This window comes from Mercenaria mercenaria, chromosome 3 (genome assembly GCF_021730395.1).
Source record: "Mercenaria mercenaria strain notata chromosome 3, MADL_Memer_1, whole genome shotgun sequence".
Taxonomy (NCBI): Eukaryota; Metazoa; Mollusca; class Bivalvia; order Venerida; family Veneridae; genus Mercenaria; species Mercenaria mercenaria.
Window position 1 is genome coordinate 22,378,494 of NC_069363.1, and position 19,661 is coordinate 22,398,154.

Consider the following 19,661-nt stretch of genomic DNA (forward strand, 5'->3'; position numbering starts at 1 on the left):
ATAAAAAGAGCAGGTTTGAAAATATCCTATTTTAATGCTTATAACGGGTATCTTCTCCTCTTTTTGTAAAAATCAATCTAAACCCGTCTGCTGTGAATTCTGCTTACAAGACTCTGATTTGGTCCATTTGGAACAGAATTGGAGTTTAATATGCATCGATATTTTGTCCAGTATTGTTTCGTTAGCATTCACTTTTCCCCCATAACAATTTCTTAATGATATATGCACTTTAAAGGTACGGGAATGCAACAGGAACACTGTACAAACCAGCTGACGGGTACTGAAGCTGTGTACGAAATTATGATGAGGCTATAGGGTGTCAGCGACTTAGTCATTTTCAGGTTAGACTTAAACGCTACCGATCCGTGTTCCTTGTGGTGGCCGATATCCTAAGTTTCATTCAGTGTAGGGTGATTTATTTCCAAACAGAATCGCCCTAACTGGGTGCTTGGTAGGTAAATATGACAACAGATGTGGACTCGACTGGTATAATGTTGTTCCATCAATTCTAGGTTTGGAGTTCCCATCATAAACATAAAACCTTTCTTTTTTATTTTACTGACACAGGCGGTTATGCTACATACGATCGTATAACATTAGTACCGTTGACCATGATTCTTTAGCTGCAGGATTTATAGCATTGGCTGGTATCTATTAAAGAGGCAAACTAAAGTGAACCGTGAATTACATACAGAAAATGTTGTAAATTTCTTTAAAGCAAAAGTACATAGACTGTTTCAAGAAGATTTGGCTAAATTATAGTGTTCTACCAAGTCAGCGCATATAGCTATATACCTAAACTGATACTGAGCTATGTCAGTTTCATAAATCCTAATAAATTGTTTTCAAAATCTCCAAATAAAGCTCCAGTGGGTGGTGATATATAGAGAGACATGATGAGGACTGTACAAGCGCACTATAAACTTAACGACATGTCTAGAGCTGGATCAGTTCACTTTTCATACAACTTTGGCATCTTGGTCTAAGCGTTGCAGAATAGATTGGATTAATAGCTTCAGGGATCCCAAACATGTGTTGCAAATAAATATAGATCACTAAATATACTTTTTGTTTCAAATATTAGTTAAACACCTCTCGTATTTACAGACGGTATGCGGTTATTAAAGGAAAAATTGGACTATATCATGAACTCGTTAACAGTCTCCAATGACACTGTCTCAGATTGTACGGGCTGGAAAGAATGTGAATTCGGGGAATCAGAATGGACAGTCGATCTCATACACCGAGTAAGTCACTTTACGAAACTAGTACTGTGTACCTTCTGTTTAACTGGCAAATATTTACGATAAAAATAATGCCTGGTCATCTGGATGGCGACAACAAAGGTTGCTTTAGAAAAATCGTTTATATAGTTATATCGGTTCAACTGGATAACAATGAAGTATCGAACTTAAAAAATAAGTATATTATTGTTAATCAGACGAAGTTGTGCAGTAAAGTTTTATGTGTTCATATATATAGGACAATAATAAAAGGCAAAACAAAAAAAATAAGTGTAGTGATAGTTTTATTTAATTATTTATTTTCAGTCTATATTGCGTCCCTACATATGTGACAAAATTACTACCATCTGTTGAAGAGAGAATAAAGATACTATCTTTACAATTATATTTTCCATAGAACAGAACCCATAAATAGCAATTAAAGTTTAGAGTAAAACACGGAAATGAACACACCATATACATGGATTATTTATTGAACTTAATGACAAACAGCATTCAGCATTTCACCAAAGAATAGTTATATTATTTACCTAGATCTTTGCTGCTTTATCCTCTTTAGTTTTACTAACAAACAAGTAAATGCTTGATCGTGCTCAACCTCTAAACATGAAAAGTTTTATATACAACAGATTTGTCGTCATAGGTGTATCAGTTGAAAAAGAGTTACCTGTAACAAAATATCGGCTGTATTTACACACAGAACTGGCTGCCAAATTACTGAAAATGGATCGGAAACGACGCAAATATAAAGATAAAATAGAAATATATAGAGTTAAGAATGTTTGATCTTTAAGCAACTGTAACTATAGCATATAGATCTACACAGGAAACTAAAAAATGCTTCAGGACTGCATTGAATTAAGAGATTTCGCGTAAATAATTAAATTCATTTTGTATAAAATATTCAGCATGACTATAATTTGAAAATAAACTGTTTTGTGACACCTTCATCACAAGAAATTGTGGCAGCTCGCATTTCAAGGTAAATAGAAGAAATACCAGAATTAAATATAAACTCATTACAAGTCTTTACATTGCCGTAAATTAACAATTTAACTTCACTTCAGTGTTTTAATCACATTGCCATTTAATTGTTTGTTTTCATTAATCTATGGGTGCTTTGCAAAACTTTAGAATATCTTAATGTGGTAAAATAAGACAATTTCGATTAGAATGAATATTTTATGAAACAAAACAGAAAATAATCTGCCTTTTAAATATTTAGATATGTATAAAATGGAGTAAAGGTAACATAATGTAATACCATTGGCAGAAAAAGTTATGATATAATTTTTAGTACCTGGTATTATTTTCTTGAAGACAATATCGTATTGATTTATTCAACAACAAAAATAAGCGTTTGTTTTCCTGCGATTTTATTTACGCCATTTCTTGTTACCATGAAGTATTATAGTCCATGATTCAGATGTTTATTTAAATAATAAAAAATAAATAGATGTATTATTCTCAAACATTAACAAAATCGAATGTTTATTTCAAAGAAAAGGCGCTGCGACACATCAATTGACATTATGTCCAACAGTAGGACGGAATGTCACTTTAGATACGGTCACAATCTAATGAAGTCATTTTGATTGCCACTAGAACAGGACGAGGCACACATTTTGTGGAGCATTTTGCACGCGCTAAATAGTTCATCTGTTTCAGCCTGCCGTGCACATGTGACGAAACTTTGAACACATCTTCCTACGTAGCATGCTGAAAAATAACAAGTCAAAATGTACAAATGAGTTAACACATGTTATTTTTGTTAACATTGCCAAGTTTATAAAACTTTAAATCAAATAACACTGCAAGTAAAACTGCAAGTAACACTGCAAGTAACACAACTGTTCTCTTATTACAACATAATTCTTTTCTTAAACAATATAAAAAGAACCTGAAAGCAAAATGCTCTCTTATGTTTTTAATTTATTTTTTTTTAATTCTGGAATATTATTTGGTTCATTTAATACTTACAGTAAACTTCAATTGCATCTTGACATTTACCATATTGTGACTCTTGGGGATCGAAGTCTGAAATATTCATACAAAGTTTAGTTTTAGAGCTAATATATCCATTCAGTTTAATATCAAATCTGCTATTTTCGCATTACGTAAAGCTTTTAATAACTTTTAGTCGTCGTGCAATATTTTTTATGCAAGAATAGCGACCCGTGGGCTTCTGCAGACGTTAATACACAAAAAAACGTGTATTATCTCTACAATTTTACATTTAATGTGTTTACAAAGATATTAATTACATATCTTATTATAATATATAAAACTTTAATTAATTTGGAAATGAAAAATATTGAGTACTAATATCAGTACAATACTGAACTAAGCCAAAGGTTTACTTTTAATAAAGTTTAAATGTTCCACGTTTCAATCTTACACTCAAACATGTTAAATAACTTTGCATTTTACTAGATGCTACTTTGCCAAAATAAGTTCACAATTTATGACAAAAAAATAAATCAGTTTCATTACAAACGTACAAATGCCGTAGTCGCGAGTTAGATTGACTTTTTCGCTTTTCTTTGAGTTAGCTTTTATTTGTTCTCAGTTATAACACTGTCCACTCTAAATAGTTTGAAGACTATAGAAAGCGGAAAAATCAATACAGGAGTAGTTTTAATGGCCACGTTTGACGTTTGGTGATTTCTGCACATTTGTTTTGTATATTAAGCAAGGTATTCATGTTAGTTAACGCTCGTTTCGCATGTTATGCTAATTGCTCTATAACTGAGGCAAATGTAATATAGCAAGTTTTTTTTTCATAATGTTCAAGGTTAATAATCAATATATTATCTAAAAGGTAATTATGTTATGTTTTTGTGAAATTGATATCAATTCTGAATTATTTGCCATTTACATGTACTATCACACTTCTTACCAGTTTACAAATGATACCCTACCAACCATAAATCTGGTATAATGTAATATGTAAACGACAGTCAGATTATCAAAGTACTGTAGTTCATCCCCCCCCCCCCCTTTTGTTGGCATTGTGTAGGCTACGTATATAACAAAATACAAAAGCGCTTTCTAAGGTAATTAAATTACATTGTTCTAGTTTATTACACGACGTTTTTTCTCAATTAAAACAAATCACGGCTTAAGTCTCAGAGCTGACTTAAGTAAAAAAAACACGTGTAGAATAGATTTAACAAATTAATATATTTCAACAGAAAATTAGTTTGTAACTAATACAATTAGAGGCGAACAGAATCACAAAATAATCACACATGTTTCTTTGTTTTAATTGATTGGAAATGTTTAGGTGATAGTTTAGGAACAATTTCTGAAACGATTAATAGATTGTAGAATAATTTAGAGTCACATGAACAACAACTATGGAGAACTTTGTTCTGGAAATTTTAAAATTCCTTACTTATCTATTAATTTCTAGCCATTTGGAATTTCACGCTGGTCTGTTGCTAAGATGAACGTGTTAATGTTGCTAACGAGAACGTGATATTCCAGGCGAATGAATTCTACTTACTTGTTTGTGGCATTGTGTCCATAGCATCAATTGATTTTTTAGTCCACCATGCTGTAAATGAAAAAGAAATTGTTATTGTTTTCAGATTCTTAACTTCTTGCCTGAAAAAATAAAGGGGTTATGTAAGTTTTATTAAATCAGTAAATATTGTTTTCAGGGATTAAATCGCGGCGTGTAAACTTACTTTGAGTCAAATACGCGTAATAACACAATAATACGGAACGTCAATGCAGTCGCGTATCAAGAGAGGTAGCACTTACTACAAGTAAAAGTAAAGTTAGGTTGAAAATGACATTTTTAATAAAAATGCAGATGAAAAGATTTCATAAGTCTAGGACCTTTCGACTTAGGCAAAAATTGATTCGGGATCCATAATTTGCTTACGTTGGACCCCAACAGCATATTCAAAACGTTCACCAACAGCGCGTGCTCACGAGAATCTCCTTGTTTGTACACGTTTTTCCCCCTGTTTGTGCATGGTCGAAATCGGCAAGAAAAACAAAGGTTTTATGCAAGATTATATGATAATTCACAATGATGCGTTTTGTTAGAACGTTGCGTGATATATTTAGTAAATTGGTATAAGTAGACAAGAATAGAATAATGATGAGATTTTATTGCATTAGGCGTCCCTGAAATTGCAATGTATGTTCTGAAAGTATTTGTCAGTTTGTCTTATATAAACACAGAAACTAGCATACTCAAATAGCATATGTTGCTTTTAAACTTCATAGATTCCGCTGTGCATGCTTTCACCTAAATCACATATTGCTGACGTGTTAATTACTTTAAATATTATTCTAAATGTTTATGATTCTGCGTAAGATGATGTCTTTATCCATATCAATTGCCATTAGATTAAATTTTCACCTCTTCACTACATCTCTAATAGGTAATATGTGTGATATTGCCACCGACATCCTTTAACTTCAAAAAGATCATTGTCATGTTTGAAAAGATTATCAATTATTATTGTTTTCTCATTTTGAACGTTATAACTTCATGTTTTTTTCTGACAGCGACCTCATTACCCACATGCTTTTGATTCTAATCTCATTTATGAGGAAACAATTAACACAGGTAGCATAATTTGGCGCGACGTTGCCTACCTTATACAATAAACGTCAATTTGGGATAGGTTTAACTGACGAAATATTTCAATGAAAATGTCAAATATTAAAACTTAATAATGTTTCATTAATGTATTTAGCCAAGCAAAGGATGCTTATCGTAAAATCGACAATAAGTTACTGACTCGGGGACATCGACCAATGTTGTTTTATAATAAAATTGTTGTTAGAACGCCGTCTGCCCTACGTAACTCTCCAGGCTGAAGATGCTCAGCGATGAAATATTGTTTTAATCTTTTTTTAATAATTCATATTAATGTCTCAATCAGATCTTACAATAATAATAGCAGGTATTAGTTAAGTATAATAGTAATATAAACCAAGCATGTCAAAACGTAAAAGAAACGGTAAATGCCATTATATTCCATAATATACATTGACGTGTCCCTTTTCGACATTTCCAACTGCTATATCAGGGGCGAATTCCATTTTATAAGTCTTATTACACATTTAAGTGTGATGGGTAACATGTACTGGAACAGTTATTGTTGGTAACCCTTTACTACCTGGCAATGACCTTCTTATTTGATCCGATTATATATTCGAGTACAATTACTTCATGTTAATTACTTCGTTAATTCTGATTCTAGACACAGGCAAGTTGTATGACAGGTTTTATTCTAATATGTTTTGTTTGCAACGATGTACAATTTAAAACATTTGCATTTTATCAGTTACATAAGCCTACATACCCAAAAATGAATGAATACTTCCAATAAAATGTGAGTTCGGATTGATCAAGCGTTTGCATTTTATTATTATTATAATGACAAACACTTGTCCGCAAAGTGCGCCTTTGCTTACATTTCCTTTTTCCTTGACGATGACTTAAAAATGAAATTTGATTTCTTCCAATAAGAAATAGTTTGCCTTTGCTAATGAAATACTAGGTGTTCAGTAATAGAATTGAAATTATTGTTAAGCTTTGCAACATTAAAAGAACAAATCTGAAAAGTGCAATAGAAAGGTGATTCGAGATCATTTTGCGCTGTGTTTCGGACGCCTAAGTCACTTTTACGTATGCAGAGGGCTAAAGGTTCTATCATATGTCAAAAATATAGTAGCACATTACAAATCTGGTGCACCAGTCATTAATTTATAATGGCAATACATAATGAAAAGTTAGGGAAACCAGGCTTACAGTTAAATGAAAAAAATAATAATGTTAAATATTCATGACTTCCTTACTGTTATTTGTTGTCATCTAAGCGTTTTAAAAATAAATATATGATATTTTTGTTTTTATCAAAACTATAATCAAGTCGGTGTTAACATAGCACTTAAACCCTTCAGTAATTGAACTTGACTCTTCGGTTGCTATCATAGATTATGCATTGTACATACAAGGTTTTGCGATAAAACGGAATGGGTAAACGAAATAATACGCAAGTATTCATATTATATTACATTACAAATGACGTCAACAGTGGAAGTTTTTATATGTTCAAGAATAACTTGCGATAAATACATTAGTGTACTTACTGTTTCTTTTGATAATGGGTGCTGAGAAAAAGTCTTCATCTGTTGAAAGTGTTCTAGCATCTGAGTGACCTGTAACGAGAAAATTAAAAGAACGTTGCGTTTTTATATATTTCTTATCCCTTGACTAAAGTGTTTGTTTTACATTTTGACAACAACAAATAATAAACTTGCAATTTATTTATCAGGCATGAATAAAACAATGTGTATATCTGTACTCTTAAATAAATATAATATCGTGAAAAGTGCCACGTCAGTTTTAATTTATCACCGCCTGTTTCTCCGCATCCGGTACGCAGTTGGCTTTTGTAGAAATATTGAGAAAAGCAGCAGATCGAAAAGTAGAGAGCAGTTCTTGTACAAAGCAAGAGATATCTACGCTTACTCATTTTTACGATGAATGAAGGAGTGACCTTTATTTTAGCAGTTGATTACCAGTAATGCAGAGAAGAGGAGGGGTATTAGAAATTTACAAATTGCTTACAAATAAGCAGCTTTATTTAGAAGGTACACAGTCGCCCTAAATGACAAATTTATATGTGTATTTGAAGGATTTGAGGCTTTGACATTTATCCTTTGAAGTATCAATACATGTGTCTTTGTACAAAACATAATAACTACTGACGTGAAATAAATAAGTAAATGAATAATAACTGTTATAATTGCGCTCAGAACATTTGGTAGACAATGCTTTGTAATCGTGAGCTGACCTGTAAATAAATAGTACCTCAGTTATCTAGGCATAGAGCAGTCATTTACAAACAATAGGATCTGGAGCTTTAACTCGTTTTTAAGGCAATAGAAATAACTACGACATTATCTAAATTTAACAATCTTTTTCACTATCGACTTTTGATTTATCTTAACCGTTTCATTTCAAGCCTACATATAGGGATTGGCGTTCTCAATTGCGGAAGTCGATTTTGTTTCTATCTCTTCATTTGTTGTAAACCAACCCACAGATGAGTTTTCAACTAATGTGTCACAAAACAACCGATGATTATCAAACTTATGGCCTCCCAAAGCCGCTATATCTCACTGATCAAGATTTAAACATTGATTTCCGCAATCATTTCCGGTTTTTATGATACACTTTGATATTTGAATCCGTACGATTTGATGGGAAACGAAGTCATGTGGAAACATCACTTACCGTGTAACCTACATCAAACATTTTGGTTGAATCGAAATAGAGTCGTGGGAATTGAACTCTTTTGTTGTTACAAAATTGGTTTTCTAATGCACGGATCATCCCAAATAGATAAATGTTATCTTTGTCGTATATGATTTGTGTTGGTAAATTGAAAACCTATAGAACTTAATGTTGTAATTAAATGTATATGTGCGAATGCATAATAGGGCCAACAGTTACTGCCCGTAATCAATAAATAAAATGTACTAAATAAAGCACCCAGTCAGTATGGACCAGACTATGTAGAACAATGTCTGTTATATTCTTGCTAGGCCGCATTATATGCTTGCAAACACTCTTCTTGTAGACCTTATTAACTTTTTTTTTCAATTTCTAGCTGATTAAATTATAATGTACATAGTGTAGAAAGGGAGGAGTTGTTCATTTAGCATAGGAGTGGTGTAATTTCTCGTATGAAATAAGTAATTTAATAAGTTCCATTTAAATGATGTATTTCAAAGTATTTAGCATTACATTTGTTGTAAAACTATAGAACAAAAATGTTTTATCACTATAAAACAGATATATAAACAATGCAGAGACTAAAGACTAAAGACTTTGACAAATCACTTTGATTTACATATTTCTGCACAAGACTTAGATTCATTGTACAAAACGTCTAAGAAAAGGAAAATATTATGACATAGACAAAGCTGTGTACAAGTAAATGTAACATCCATATGACCAAATTACAGATGAAATTGCGGAAGCCAATAGCATGCATTCGGTTTTTGTTACTTTATTAACGTTGACACTGTAAGATTTCCTGTTGCTCTCATTATTCGGCTTTTATTATACCATTTTGTATAGAGGATCTATTTTAACTTCTGTTTTACAGCTTTTTTATGGTGGCCATGCAAACTGTAAACAAGAACTCCTTTCTTTATCTGACAGTGACTCCCAGTTGGAACAGTTATTTCAATACTTAAGCTGCCACATAAAAAAAAGTTTTATCTTTGTTTAAAATTGATATAAAAATAAAACGTAAAATATTTCAAGTTTTACGTCTGTCGCAAATAATTTATAGTTTTAATTAATTGTATGCTTTTAATGATAATGTTTATGAGCTGAGTATTTCTACTATATGCATGGTCATGATTAAGTAATGCTTCTGTTTTATTATAAATTAAAGTAACGATTTTTGCCTTCATACAGCAATGTGCAGGAAAAATTAATTGTGATGTTTGCCTCATTTTACTAATGGTCTCGTGGATAATTTTCTATACATTTCATCACTCAAACAGCCGTTTTGATTCTCTTTAATAACGATTATATCCACGAGTTAAAATAATAGTAATAAATAATGCTCAGATCGCTGGCTCTAGCAGTCTGGTCAATGATTGAAAGTGATTCTGTTTTTTTTTCTTCTTTTTTATTCATTTTTATAATCGTGTACAATAAATTAATACAAGGAAACAAAACAGTAAAGTTAATCAAAACAATTATTTTACCACCGCATTTTCAGATTGTTTTATGTGGTTTCCAATATTGGACTACATCAAATCAAATCAAAAGCATTTTATCAGACCGTTGATTTTTGTATGTTTGGCAAGAACAAGCTTCTTTTGATATCCCCGTAAACACAATTAAACAAAGAATCATTGATAGCTATCTTCAGAAGTGGTTTTCGGATATACGTAACTCTAACCGACTACAGTCATTTAGTTTTTTTAAACATAATTTTGACTTTTTTTTTTCTTTGTTCGATTTAACGTCGCACCGACACATGATAGGTCATATGGCGACTTTCCAGCTTTAATGGTGGAGGAAGAACGCTGGTGCCCCTCCGTGCATTATTTCATCACGCGTGGGTAGAACCACCGACCTTCCGTAAGCCAGCTGGATGGCTTCCTCACATGAAGAATTCAATGCCCCGAGTGAGGCTCGAACCCACATCGATGAGGGGCAAGTGATTTGAAGTCAGCGACCTTAACCACTCGGCCACGGAGGCCCCCAATTTTGACTTTTAAAAGTATTTACACAGAATCAGTCTCAGAGAATATGTATAGAATTTCATTATCTCGGTGTCGTGTCTCTTCCAATAGTTCATATATGAGTGCCCTGTGTGGCTGCGTTTGCTATATGGAAAGCGCATTTGAACGTGTTTATCATGAAAAGGGCGCTATATAAATCTGGTATAATAACAATGACAATAATAATATTGAAACAGTAAGATTAAATAAAACTCACCGAGAACAAAGACTTTGTAAATCGTGCAACATGGTACAAATGGAAAATGAGCATCATTTTTATTGGTTTGTCTCCATTACCGTTATCTTAGAACAAAGTTTTTCAAACCCTATTACTGTTGTTAGCACACCTCAAAAAGTTATTTGCAACCTGGCTAAATTCATATATTTTGCTAACAAACTTCGTATTTCTTAGAGTTTCACAAAATAGTGATAACACTGATATAGACCTTGTTGTTTTGTTAAAACATTGTAACATATTGCTATTATATTACTGCTTCAGTGAATATTTAACTATGTTTTCACTGAACATATATTTGTGTAGGCTATAAACATTGTCATGAAATGTTTTATGCTTGAATAAATTATTCGTATTCGTATTCGTTTGCAATATATTCAATTAAGTTTTGCACAACGGTTTTAAGATCTATAGCGAAAATGGCCTTCGCTATACAGGAGTTGACACTCCTATTAGAGGCACAAAAGGTTCCTAACCCTAACAGGCAGATATAACTACAATACAGGTCACTTATTACGCAGATGGCCCTGGATTTCGGTGGATGATACAAAAGTACATGTACAATCAATGGAGTCTGGTCGAGAAGCGATGCTGCTCGTCGGTGATTGGTCCTCCTGGCCATGTGATAGGAATCCTCCTCTCCGATTGGCTGGTTCTCCTGTGACCTCTTACAGTGACCTAACTAACCCTAACTACGTTCCCACTACAGATCACACAAAGCCATAAAATGTACAAAATATGACGCATATTGTCTCTTTTTGTGAAACGTATTATTTGCTTACCGAAATGGTTTTCAGTTGAAAAAGTGGTTACACTGTCTTAATTTTCTTGAATTATTTAGTATCAAAGCTCACGACATGTGAACATTCTTTGACAATGTATGTGAATATAATGCATAATGCTATAAACGTCCTTTAATTAACGAAGTTACATGCATTTCTCATGACGTCTTCTGTTAAAGTGAATTAATTACATACAAACAGACTTGCATCCACTTCAAGGTCACATACAATAAAGCATTTTACTGTCATTTAATATCTAAAAGCACTCAAGTGTTTGTCAAGAATTTGCATACGTTTTTCAAGCTTTCTTAAATGTTCTTTAATCCATACCAGACAATTTCTTTCAATGTTGTTTCTAACAGAATTTGTTATGGTTTCAACAGATATACATTGAATTGATAAAAGCTTTTATAAGGCAAAATTATTTACGGTTAAATTTAATGAAATGGGGGCGAGATAAATGCTTACAATATGATTCCACTTTTTTAATTTCTATAAAGAACCTTTGCAATGAACCCATTAATAAGACCTAATTTGAAAGAAATGAAATGTCGCATACATGTTGACTAACAACGTTGTAATCATTTCAGTATAAAACAATAATTATCAGTCTGTCTGGCCAAATATAATAGAAGAAATTCTCATCATATATTGCTTAATACTCTAGATACTTAGATTTTCTGCTGTATAAACACAATCAAAATGAAACTTTTGTATTGAGACAGAGTGTCTCGTTGCTTTTGATTTGCTTCAGACGTATTGTTATATTCAAATGATTGAAATAAAATTACATTTTTTATCTTGGAGTTTGTGTTCACGTTTAAACTTTGTTTTAGTCGGGTATATAATTACTGTCGCAATCATCGATCGGTTTACTAATTTATAAATATATTGTCAATTCTTCAACAACGCATTAAAAGGAAAACTATTTAGCAGTATAGTTTTGTATATCAATATTATAATAGTCTGTCACTGATTGTACATGCAATGCAGATAGGAATATCCGGTTCGAGCGGAAATGTTTTTGGTGGCGACGAGACTCATTTATAGGGATTCATGAATTACAGCACATATCAACAGAAATGTCACTGTTCAGTCAAATTCAGATTTTCATCTCCAGCTCGTATATTATAACTAGATCGCTTTACCGAAATGATAAAATAGTTTGGGTCTTCGATTAGATTTATTGTATATTTTGGCTTACTTCGAGGGATTCGTATCATCTTGTTTTGAAATGCATCTTAGATAACAATTAAAGTATCAACTTTGAATCATTATCTATAAAAGAGGCAACATACAATTACAATCGATATTTAATTTTATCAAAGTATTTTTTGTAAGTTGAATATATTAATTTCGAGCGAGCGTTAGCGAAGCGAGAAATTAATGTTTTAAAACTGTTGTTTTCAAACCGTCTTACAGTTAGCCCCGTCCAGTGTACCTGAGCCGACACACATTGGGCGGAGTCTATTAAATTGTAATATTTAACAATTAAATTTAATACATACAGTTGATGTGATGTGTCGATCTCGGATGTCAGTGCCAACTTTTCGACGTTCATTTAAACAAGGTAGGTGTTAGGGCTACCATGGGCTATAAGCTTGAAGAACAGAGATGTGTAGTAAAATTCCTGCTTTTAGAGGTTGAAAAACCTTGCCACATTCTAAAGCCTGCATATCCCATTCAATATTTAATAGCTGGGTTTCACAGTTAATGGAGTGGAGGGCAGGACAAGCATGTGAGGCAGAGAGTCTCGCTGAGAAAGTGACCTCTACTATGGTGGCGAATGTTGGGGTTTTTGTCAACAAAAATCGCAGAGTAACATTGCAGGACTTGGCTTATTAGTGTAGGATCGGTAAAGCGTTTGCATAAATCAGACAAGGAACGTGCTAGATAGGTGCCAAAACAGCTTACAGAAGACCAAAAGGTATCCAGGGTAACCTTTGCAAAAGAATATTTGGGGCGTTCAAACCGTGATAAAAATAAGTTTTTGACCGTATTGTCAATGGGGACGACATGTGGGTTCATCATTCTGAACCTGAAACAAAAGCTCAGTCAAAGCAATGGAAAAGAAGCTGGTTCTCCACCTCCCAAGAAGTTTAAGTTGTCTCTGCTGGCAAGGTTATACTAAATGCTTTTTGAGAATAATACTGGCTCTTTCATGCCAAAAGGTCAAACTGAGACTGTTAGATACTATTCAAAAGTAATTTTAAAAAAACTCAAAGAAAGAAAAAAGAAAAACTGAAAAAGTTGCGTTTCAGGCTAGCCCAGAAAAAATGACCTTCTTCTGCATGGCAATGCCCCCTCTCATACTGCCTCATCTACAGTATAACTTATCAACTCCTTCTAGTTGCAATTGTCGTCCCGCCCAGACCTTGTTTGCAGACTGAATTCAAAAGCTCACGAAAATGGCAAAAGTGTATAGAAGTAGGTTGGGAATACTTTGAAAAAGAATTAAGGAATTTTTGAAAAATATTGAACGGTTTTTGAGAAACAACAAAAAGTCCGGATATTTTCTGACCGTCTCTCGTATATAATTTTAATTACCTTTCAATATTAATATGTCGTCTTAGTGCACGGACATTATAGGCCTTGTGTTCACCCTACTGTTCTCAAAATTGGTTTTAATTTTGTAAAGTTAATTGCATACACTAACAACATCATGTAAAACATTTAAAACTCTGATCGATAACAGCTAACAGTCGCATAAAAGTTGAATGCCAGTTCTAGTATCAAACTAGATAAATGATTGGATATATACGTGTCAAAATTATAATCAAATTGAAAGTTTCTTCCACTCAAACTCACCGCTTTCCTAATTATCTGTGTAAATATAACCTGATCGAATTTAATTTTTATGTTTTGAGCAAAATTTCTACTTAAAAATATAAATATTTTAAGAGTATTAAGAATAAATTAAACGTATAAAGAAGAACGAAGTTCATCTATAATGCCGTTTAAAAAACCGTTTAGACTAGTTAGTATAAAATGACGCGTGGAAAAGAAGAGCGTTAAGAAAGAAGTACTGAAAAAGAAAAGCATCAGTCTGAATGCAGTATTGAAAAGAACAATGCTAGTCTAGAATGTCATAATAAAAAGAATAACGTTAGTCTGGAATACCATACTAAAAATAACAACGTTAGCCTAGAATGCCGACCAACATAAGTATAGAATGCCGAAGAAACAGCTCTTGACATTCATGTCGTGTTCGCTGAATAATCGTCTTGTTCAACATCCTTATTAAGTTCATCAAACACAAATGCATGATTGCGGAAATTAACAACAAGAAAACATTGGTTCGTTTTACTACACGCCCACCACCACCAACACGATTGTGGATATTGTAAGTTCACAATCAAAATGATAAATCACGACTATTGTAACAGCAACTGTTAACATTAATCAGACACAAGGAACTAACAAACGGTGATCTAAAGGTGAATCACAGCGGCAGGCGCATTTCTCCAGCAAAAGACGTGTGAAATACTAATGGTAAAACCCATAACATCAACGGTGGTGATATTTTCAGAGTGATCGCAAAGGAAAAATAAACTGTAAATATTTCATGCGTAGCAGTTTTTAAGTGCACAGGAAAATCAAAATTGCCAGTTTATAGCACAATTTATAACGTAAAAATCTTTAACGTATCAAAATTCTTCAAGCAGTAGCAGTTTGCTGAGGACACATCGTGTCGGTATCCTCTTGTCTATTGTTTTATAATATCCAGCCATAAAGTATTACCTGGAGTGGAAATGAAATACACATTTACACAACATACAATTTATATTTGCACACCAGCCATTAATTTCCTTTCTATAAGACACCAAATTGATGAACTTTACTAAAAGTACACCTTGCGAATTTTCTTAAACGTCCATCCTGCTAATGATTAAGGCAATGCCATACCTAACGACATCTGACTGAATAAAGTCAGAACAAGTACTCTTTCACTTGAAATCCATCCACTGTTTATAAAAAATTCTGCAGCAGAAATAAATATTTGATGATGGCGGTATAAAAGTGCGTTTACAATACTACGCATTTATATAATAGTCTGCACGTCCGTTCGTATAGTCCATTCAGGTCATTGCCATAGCCATACTGCGCCGCCAGTGACTATTTCTCGCAAATAATTGCACGAAGCCTACGTACAAGTTTAGTGGCCCGTATATTACACTAATGTTAAGACAACTAAGACTGAACGTTCTGTGCAGTACATATACTGGTATACTATAGAGCAGTTACGTAAAAAGGAACATTTCATTCAGAAAGAGTCTCTACAGTTTATATAGCAATAACTGGTTCTCAAAAGAAAGCAAGGTGAAAAAAACCTCCATGGAATTCGGAAGTTTCGGTCTTGTTCCTTTTTTAACAAAATTCCCGTCAAGACGTGCCAGAATAATACGCACCTCAGTTAATTTATATAATATGAAAACTTTTCTTTCTAGCAGGTAGACATTACCCATAAAACAATGAAAACTCTCGGGTTCTATAGCCCTTGATATATTAGAAACATCTTGAATTATTTAAAGCATCTACTGAAATATGAAATAAATTACAGCCGTTAATTAAAGGAGCGGCTTTTAAACGTCTTGCTGTTCTTTTAAATTTCATTCATTTTTTAAATTCTGATAAAAATCTGCAACATTATAAAAAAAACATACAAAGTAATATATACAAAAAAATGCAATGGTAAAATACAATATTTCTGTAATATCTTAAAGTATGTGTGATTGAAATTTAGAACTATGTTAATCATATCGACTCTAAAAATATTTCGACTAAACTTAAACAACTTCAAATTAATAAATATCATTTGCAAATTAGATATGTAAATACTGAAACCTTAAAGTTTTTGAATTATTGTTTTATGATAAATATTAACCACCAGTTAGTAATTTTGTATCTTTTAAGATTGATTGTTATTTTTTTCAATTTCTCTACAAATATTTCAAAAGTCTTAAACTGCTATACAATATATAAATGTCATTATTTTCAACGCTTCACAAGCAAAAAAGTATGTAGAGTGGGCTTCAATGAATTTGCTTTATTTTATTGTCATGTACACTATCTATCAACTATGTACGACTTTGTAAATTTCATATTTACCATGTGCTTATAGATATGATTATTTGATACCTAAAATATCTTTTCGTTAAAAATATCTAGCTCCAATTTTGTTTTCACTTTGTTTTCACGTAAATGCTCTTTTTATCTTCCTGTTGCCAGTCGGAAATTTTAGAAAATGAATCCTTGCTTTTGTTCAATAATTTGTCAAATCATTAATTATGTTTTCGTAAATCTTACATTGTGAATCTCCTGACATTTTGTGACAGGTTATTAATTTAATTTACAGCAGCAAACATTTTGTCACTAATTAAATACCCTACTACGAATATCTACTTACCTATTTGTGAAGCAAGGAAGAAGAAAGCGAGCAGAAGTGTTGTTCCTACTATTTGTAGTTGTTTGGATGTTGTTGTTGCAGTTATGAATAGGTCCATTGTCCTGAGTATTCCTTAAAAGAGTTACTTTTGGTATCAAAGCCAAAACTGCTCTCCAATCTGTTGTATTCACTTAGATCTGCCTCTTCCCGATAATGGTATAACAACTTAACGCTCTGCAACTAGCATAAGCCTATCCAAGTCCAATATATCACTACACGTTCTACAGTGACTCTTAGCTTCTTATAGCCAACGTTTTCTCGCCTGTTGGCGGATGGACGTATGTCATAGCAAAAGGGAATGGTCAACTAAACATGAATATCATAACAATATGGTCAGAAATATTTTAATATCAAACAGACAGATAATTATGATTAGAAAGACATTTTTATATGATTATCATTAACAGCATCAGTTTATAATATGAAAATTACGTCCCCAGTGTGCTACCTACATAGTTAAAACATTTTTAAACAGAAATGTGGGAAGTTCAATGGTTTCAATTTCTGAAAAAAATATTGGTCCGGTGTAACGTCAGCTCTTTATTTATTTCAATCGTGAACGCGTCGGTTTAAATAAGTCGTATAGTTTAGATGAGGATTTATTGTATTATAGCCATTTTGCTTTCCTGTTTTACTAATTTGATATAGAATAGAAAATAATATTAAATAAAATATGCGGGCCAAGTTTTACATTTAAAAATTAAATTAATTGTTGCATAAAACAGGCACAGTATAGCGTTATTGTATTCTCTTTGTTTTAGAATTGTGAAAAATATATTGACGAGACATTTGGTAGGAAATACGAGTTATTTCTGATTTTAAATAAGCTATTAGTTGTTTCATGTTTTAAGAAAGCATGAAGAATCTGATCACATACTCCTTTTATTCTCCGCTAAGTTCTAGATGTGAGATTGACGTCGTTTTAATGTGTGCCGTCTCGTTAATATTTCATTTACGACAACACATTGTACTTGCGACCACCTCTATTAAGCGATTTTTATATTAAACGACCGGTCAAAATCCCTCCCAAACGTTTTCAGTACATAAATTCATTCCTTTCAACGACTTTTTTATTAAACGACCAGCGACCACATTACTGTAGTCACGACAGGTAAAATATTCAACAAAAGTATCTATTAAGCAACCCGGTACCAAATTCCCGACGGGTATTTCTTCACCTGTGTAATAAGTGAGTACGTTTTGCACCTGCCTGAATGCAATTAACCTTTGTAACAGTCGAACTGACGAACAATCGAGTTATAATTTTCAGTTTGTAAAATATATGTACATATATGTATGTTCATTATATATACAGTTACATTAACAGTTAAAAATAACGTTTCTCTTCACCTGACAGAAATTCATTAAGAGACCATTCCATTAAAAGACCACTTTTTAGCAGTCCCTTGGGCGGTCTCTTAATACAATGTCGACTGCATTGTCATTTATATTAAAGGTAAAGAAAACAGTCACAGCATTTATATAACATGGGTATACGTAGAAACTAAACATATTATTAGCTTCTACATCGAGAAATACGCACTCGTTCTTTAGAGAAAAGATCTCCAAAAGATAAAAGGCAAGGGTAGATACCCTTGAAATTCGCGCAATATTTCCGCTAAGAAACTCGCGCATACTTCTCGATACAAACCTAATAACCTAAATGTACCTAAATGAGTAATAAGTTAAATTTTCTAAGTGTTATCATTTACATATTTTTAATATATTTGAAAACAATCTGAGCGTTCAACTCTGCTACGGCCTCGTTGTTACCGTATGTCCTGGTTTCACAATTGAATCTAGTAAATCGCAGACGCATACCAGACGACAGTCAATGCATTCCCTTTTACGTCCAAAAATTTACATCACACAGAGAGCCGTTTTTGTGTTCTTTTTCTTTTTGTTGTTGTTTTTATTCTGTTTGTGTTTTTAAAAAATATAGTTATACAGAAATGTGTTTGATGTCCCGACTGCAATTTAACACTTTGAATGATACAAAAGGATTATCATTTAACGACTGAAATAATGAAGTTAGACTTTTTACTATTTGGTTAATAAATGTACGTCAAATATGTCCACTTTTAAGGATTACATAAGATGTTTTACAAATGTCCACTGACAAATTTTAAAATGTTAAATAAATGGCCGTGTTAACGGGACAGTTATTTTCTCTGATACCAGAGGGCGATTTACATCAAATGACTTCATAACGTGGACAATATATAAGCATATCACAAATAGTTTTTCATACCACTCATGTGATCCACTTCATTGTTGTTTCTAACAAGAACGGCCGCTACAAACATTAATTTGACCTTAAAATGTAGGTTTATTGAAAATTCAGTGGAGAAAACGGCCATTTTCTGATGATGAGAATTGAAAATCAAAAATATGTCTGACACTAAATGTTAACAATAGGTAAATACTCGAAGAAATGTTTGATATTGTACCATGGAAATACAATACTGTGTTTTCCTCCACTGAAAAGATCTTGTGTTGGGTTCCAGGAGAAAGCGATATTTCTGTAATATTTATGTTTTGTTTGCAGTTTAACTGAAAATACAAACTTCAAGTAGCCACCACATATTTCAGATGTATGGTAGTTAAACGCACCAAAGCTCACAAGTTAAAAAATGTCTAAAGGATCGTTTTCTGGTAAAAAAAAATGTTAT

General features: G+C 32.6%; 1 protein-coding gene across 1 annotated transcript; it reads right to left on the bottom strand.

Moving 5' to 3' along the window:
- Positions 1-1,520: 1,520 nt before the first annotated feature.
- On the bottom strand, positions 1,521-17,243 carry LOC128555523 (uncharacterized). The gene is made up of 5 exons (XM_053537987.1): positions 16,951-17,243; positions 7,365-7,433; positions 4,753-4,803; positions 3,225-3,281; positions 1,521-2,963 (listed from the first exon to the last, which is right to left on the bottom strand). The coding sequence occupies exons 1-5, from the start codon at positions 17,045-17,047 to the stop codon at positions 2,815-2,817; spliced, it is 423 nt and encodes a 140-aa protein (XP_053393962.1). The 5' UTR covers positions 17,048-17,243; the 3' UTR covers positions 1,521-2,814.
- Between the last annotated feature and the right edge of the window lie 2,418 nt (positions 17,244-19,661).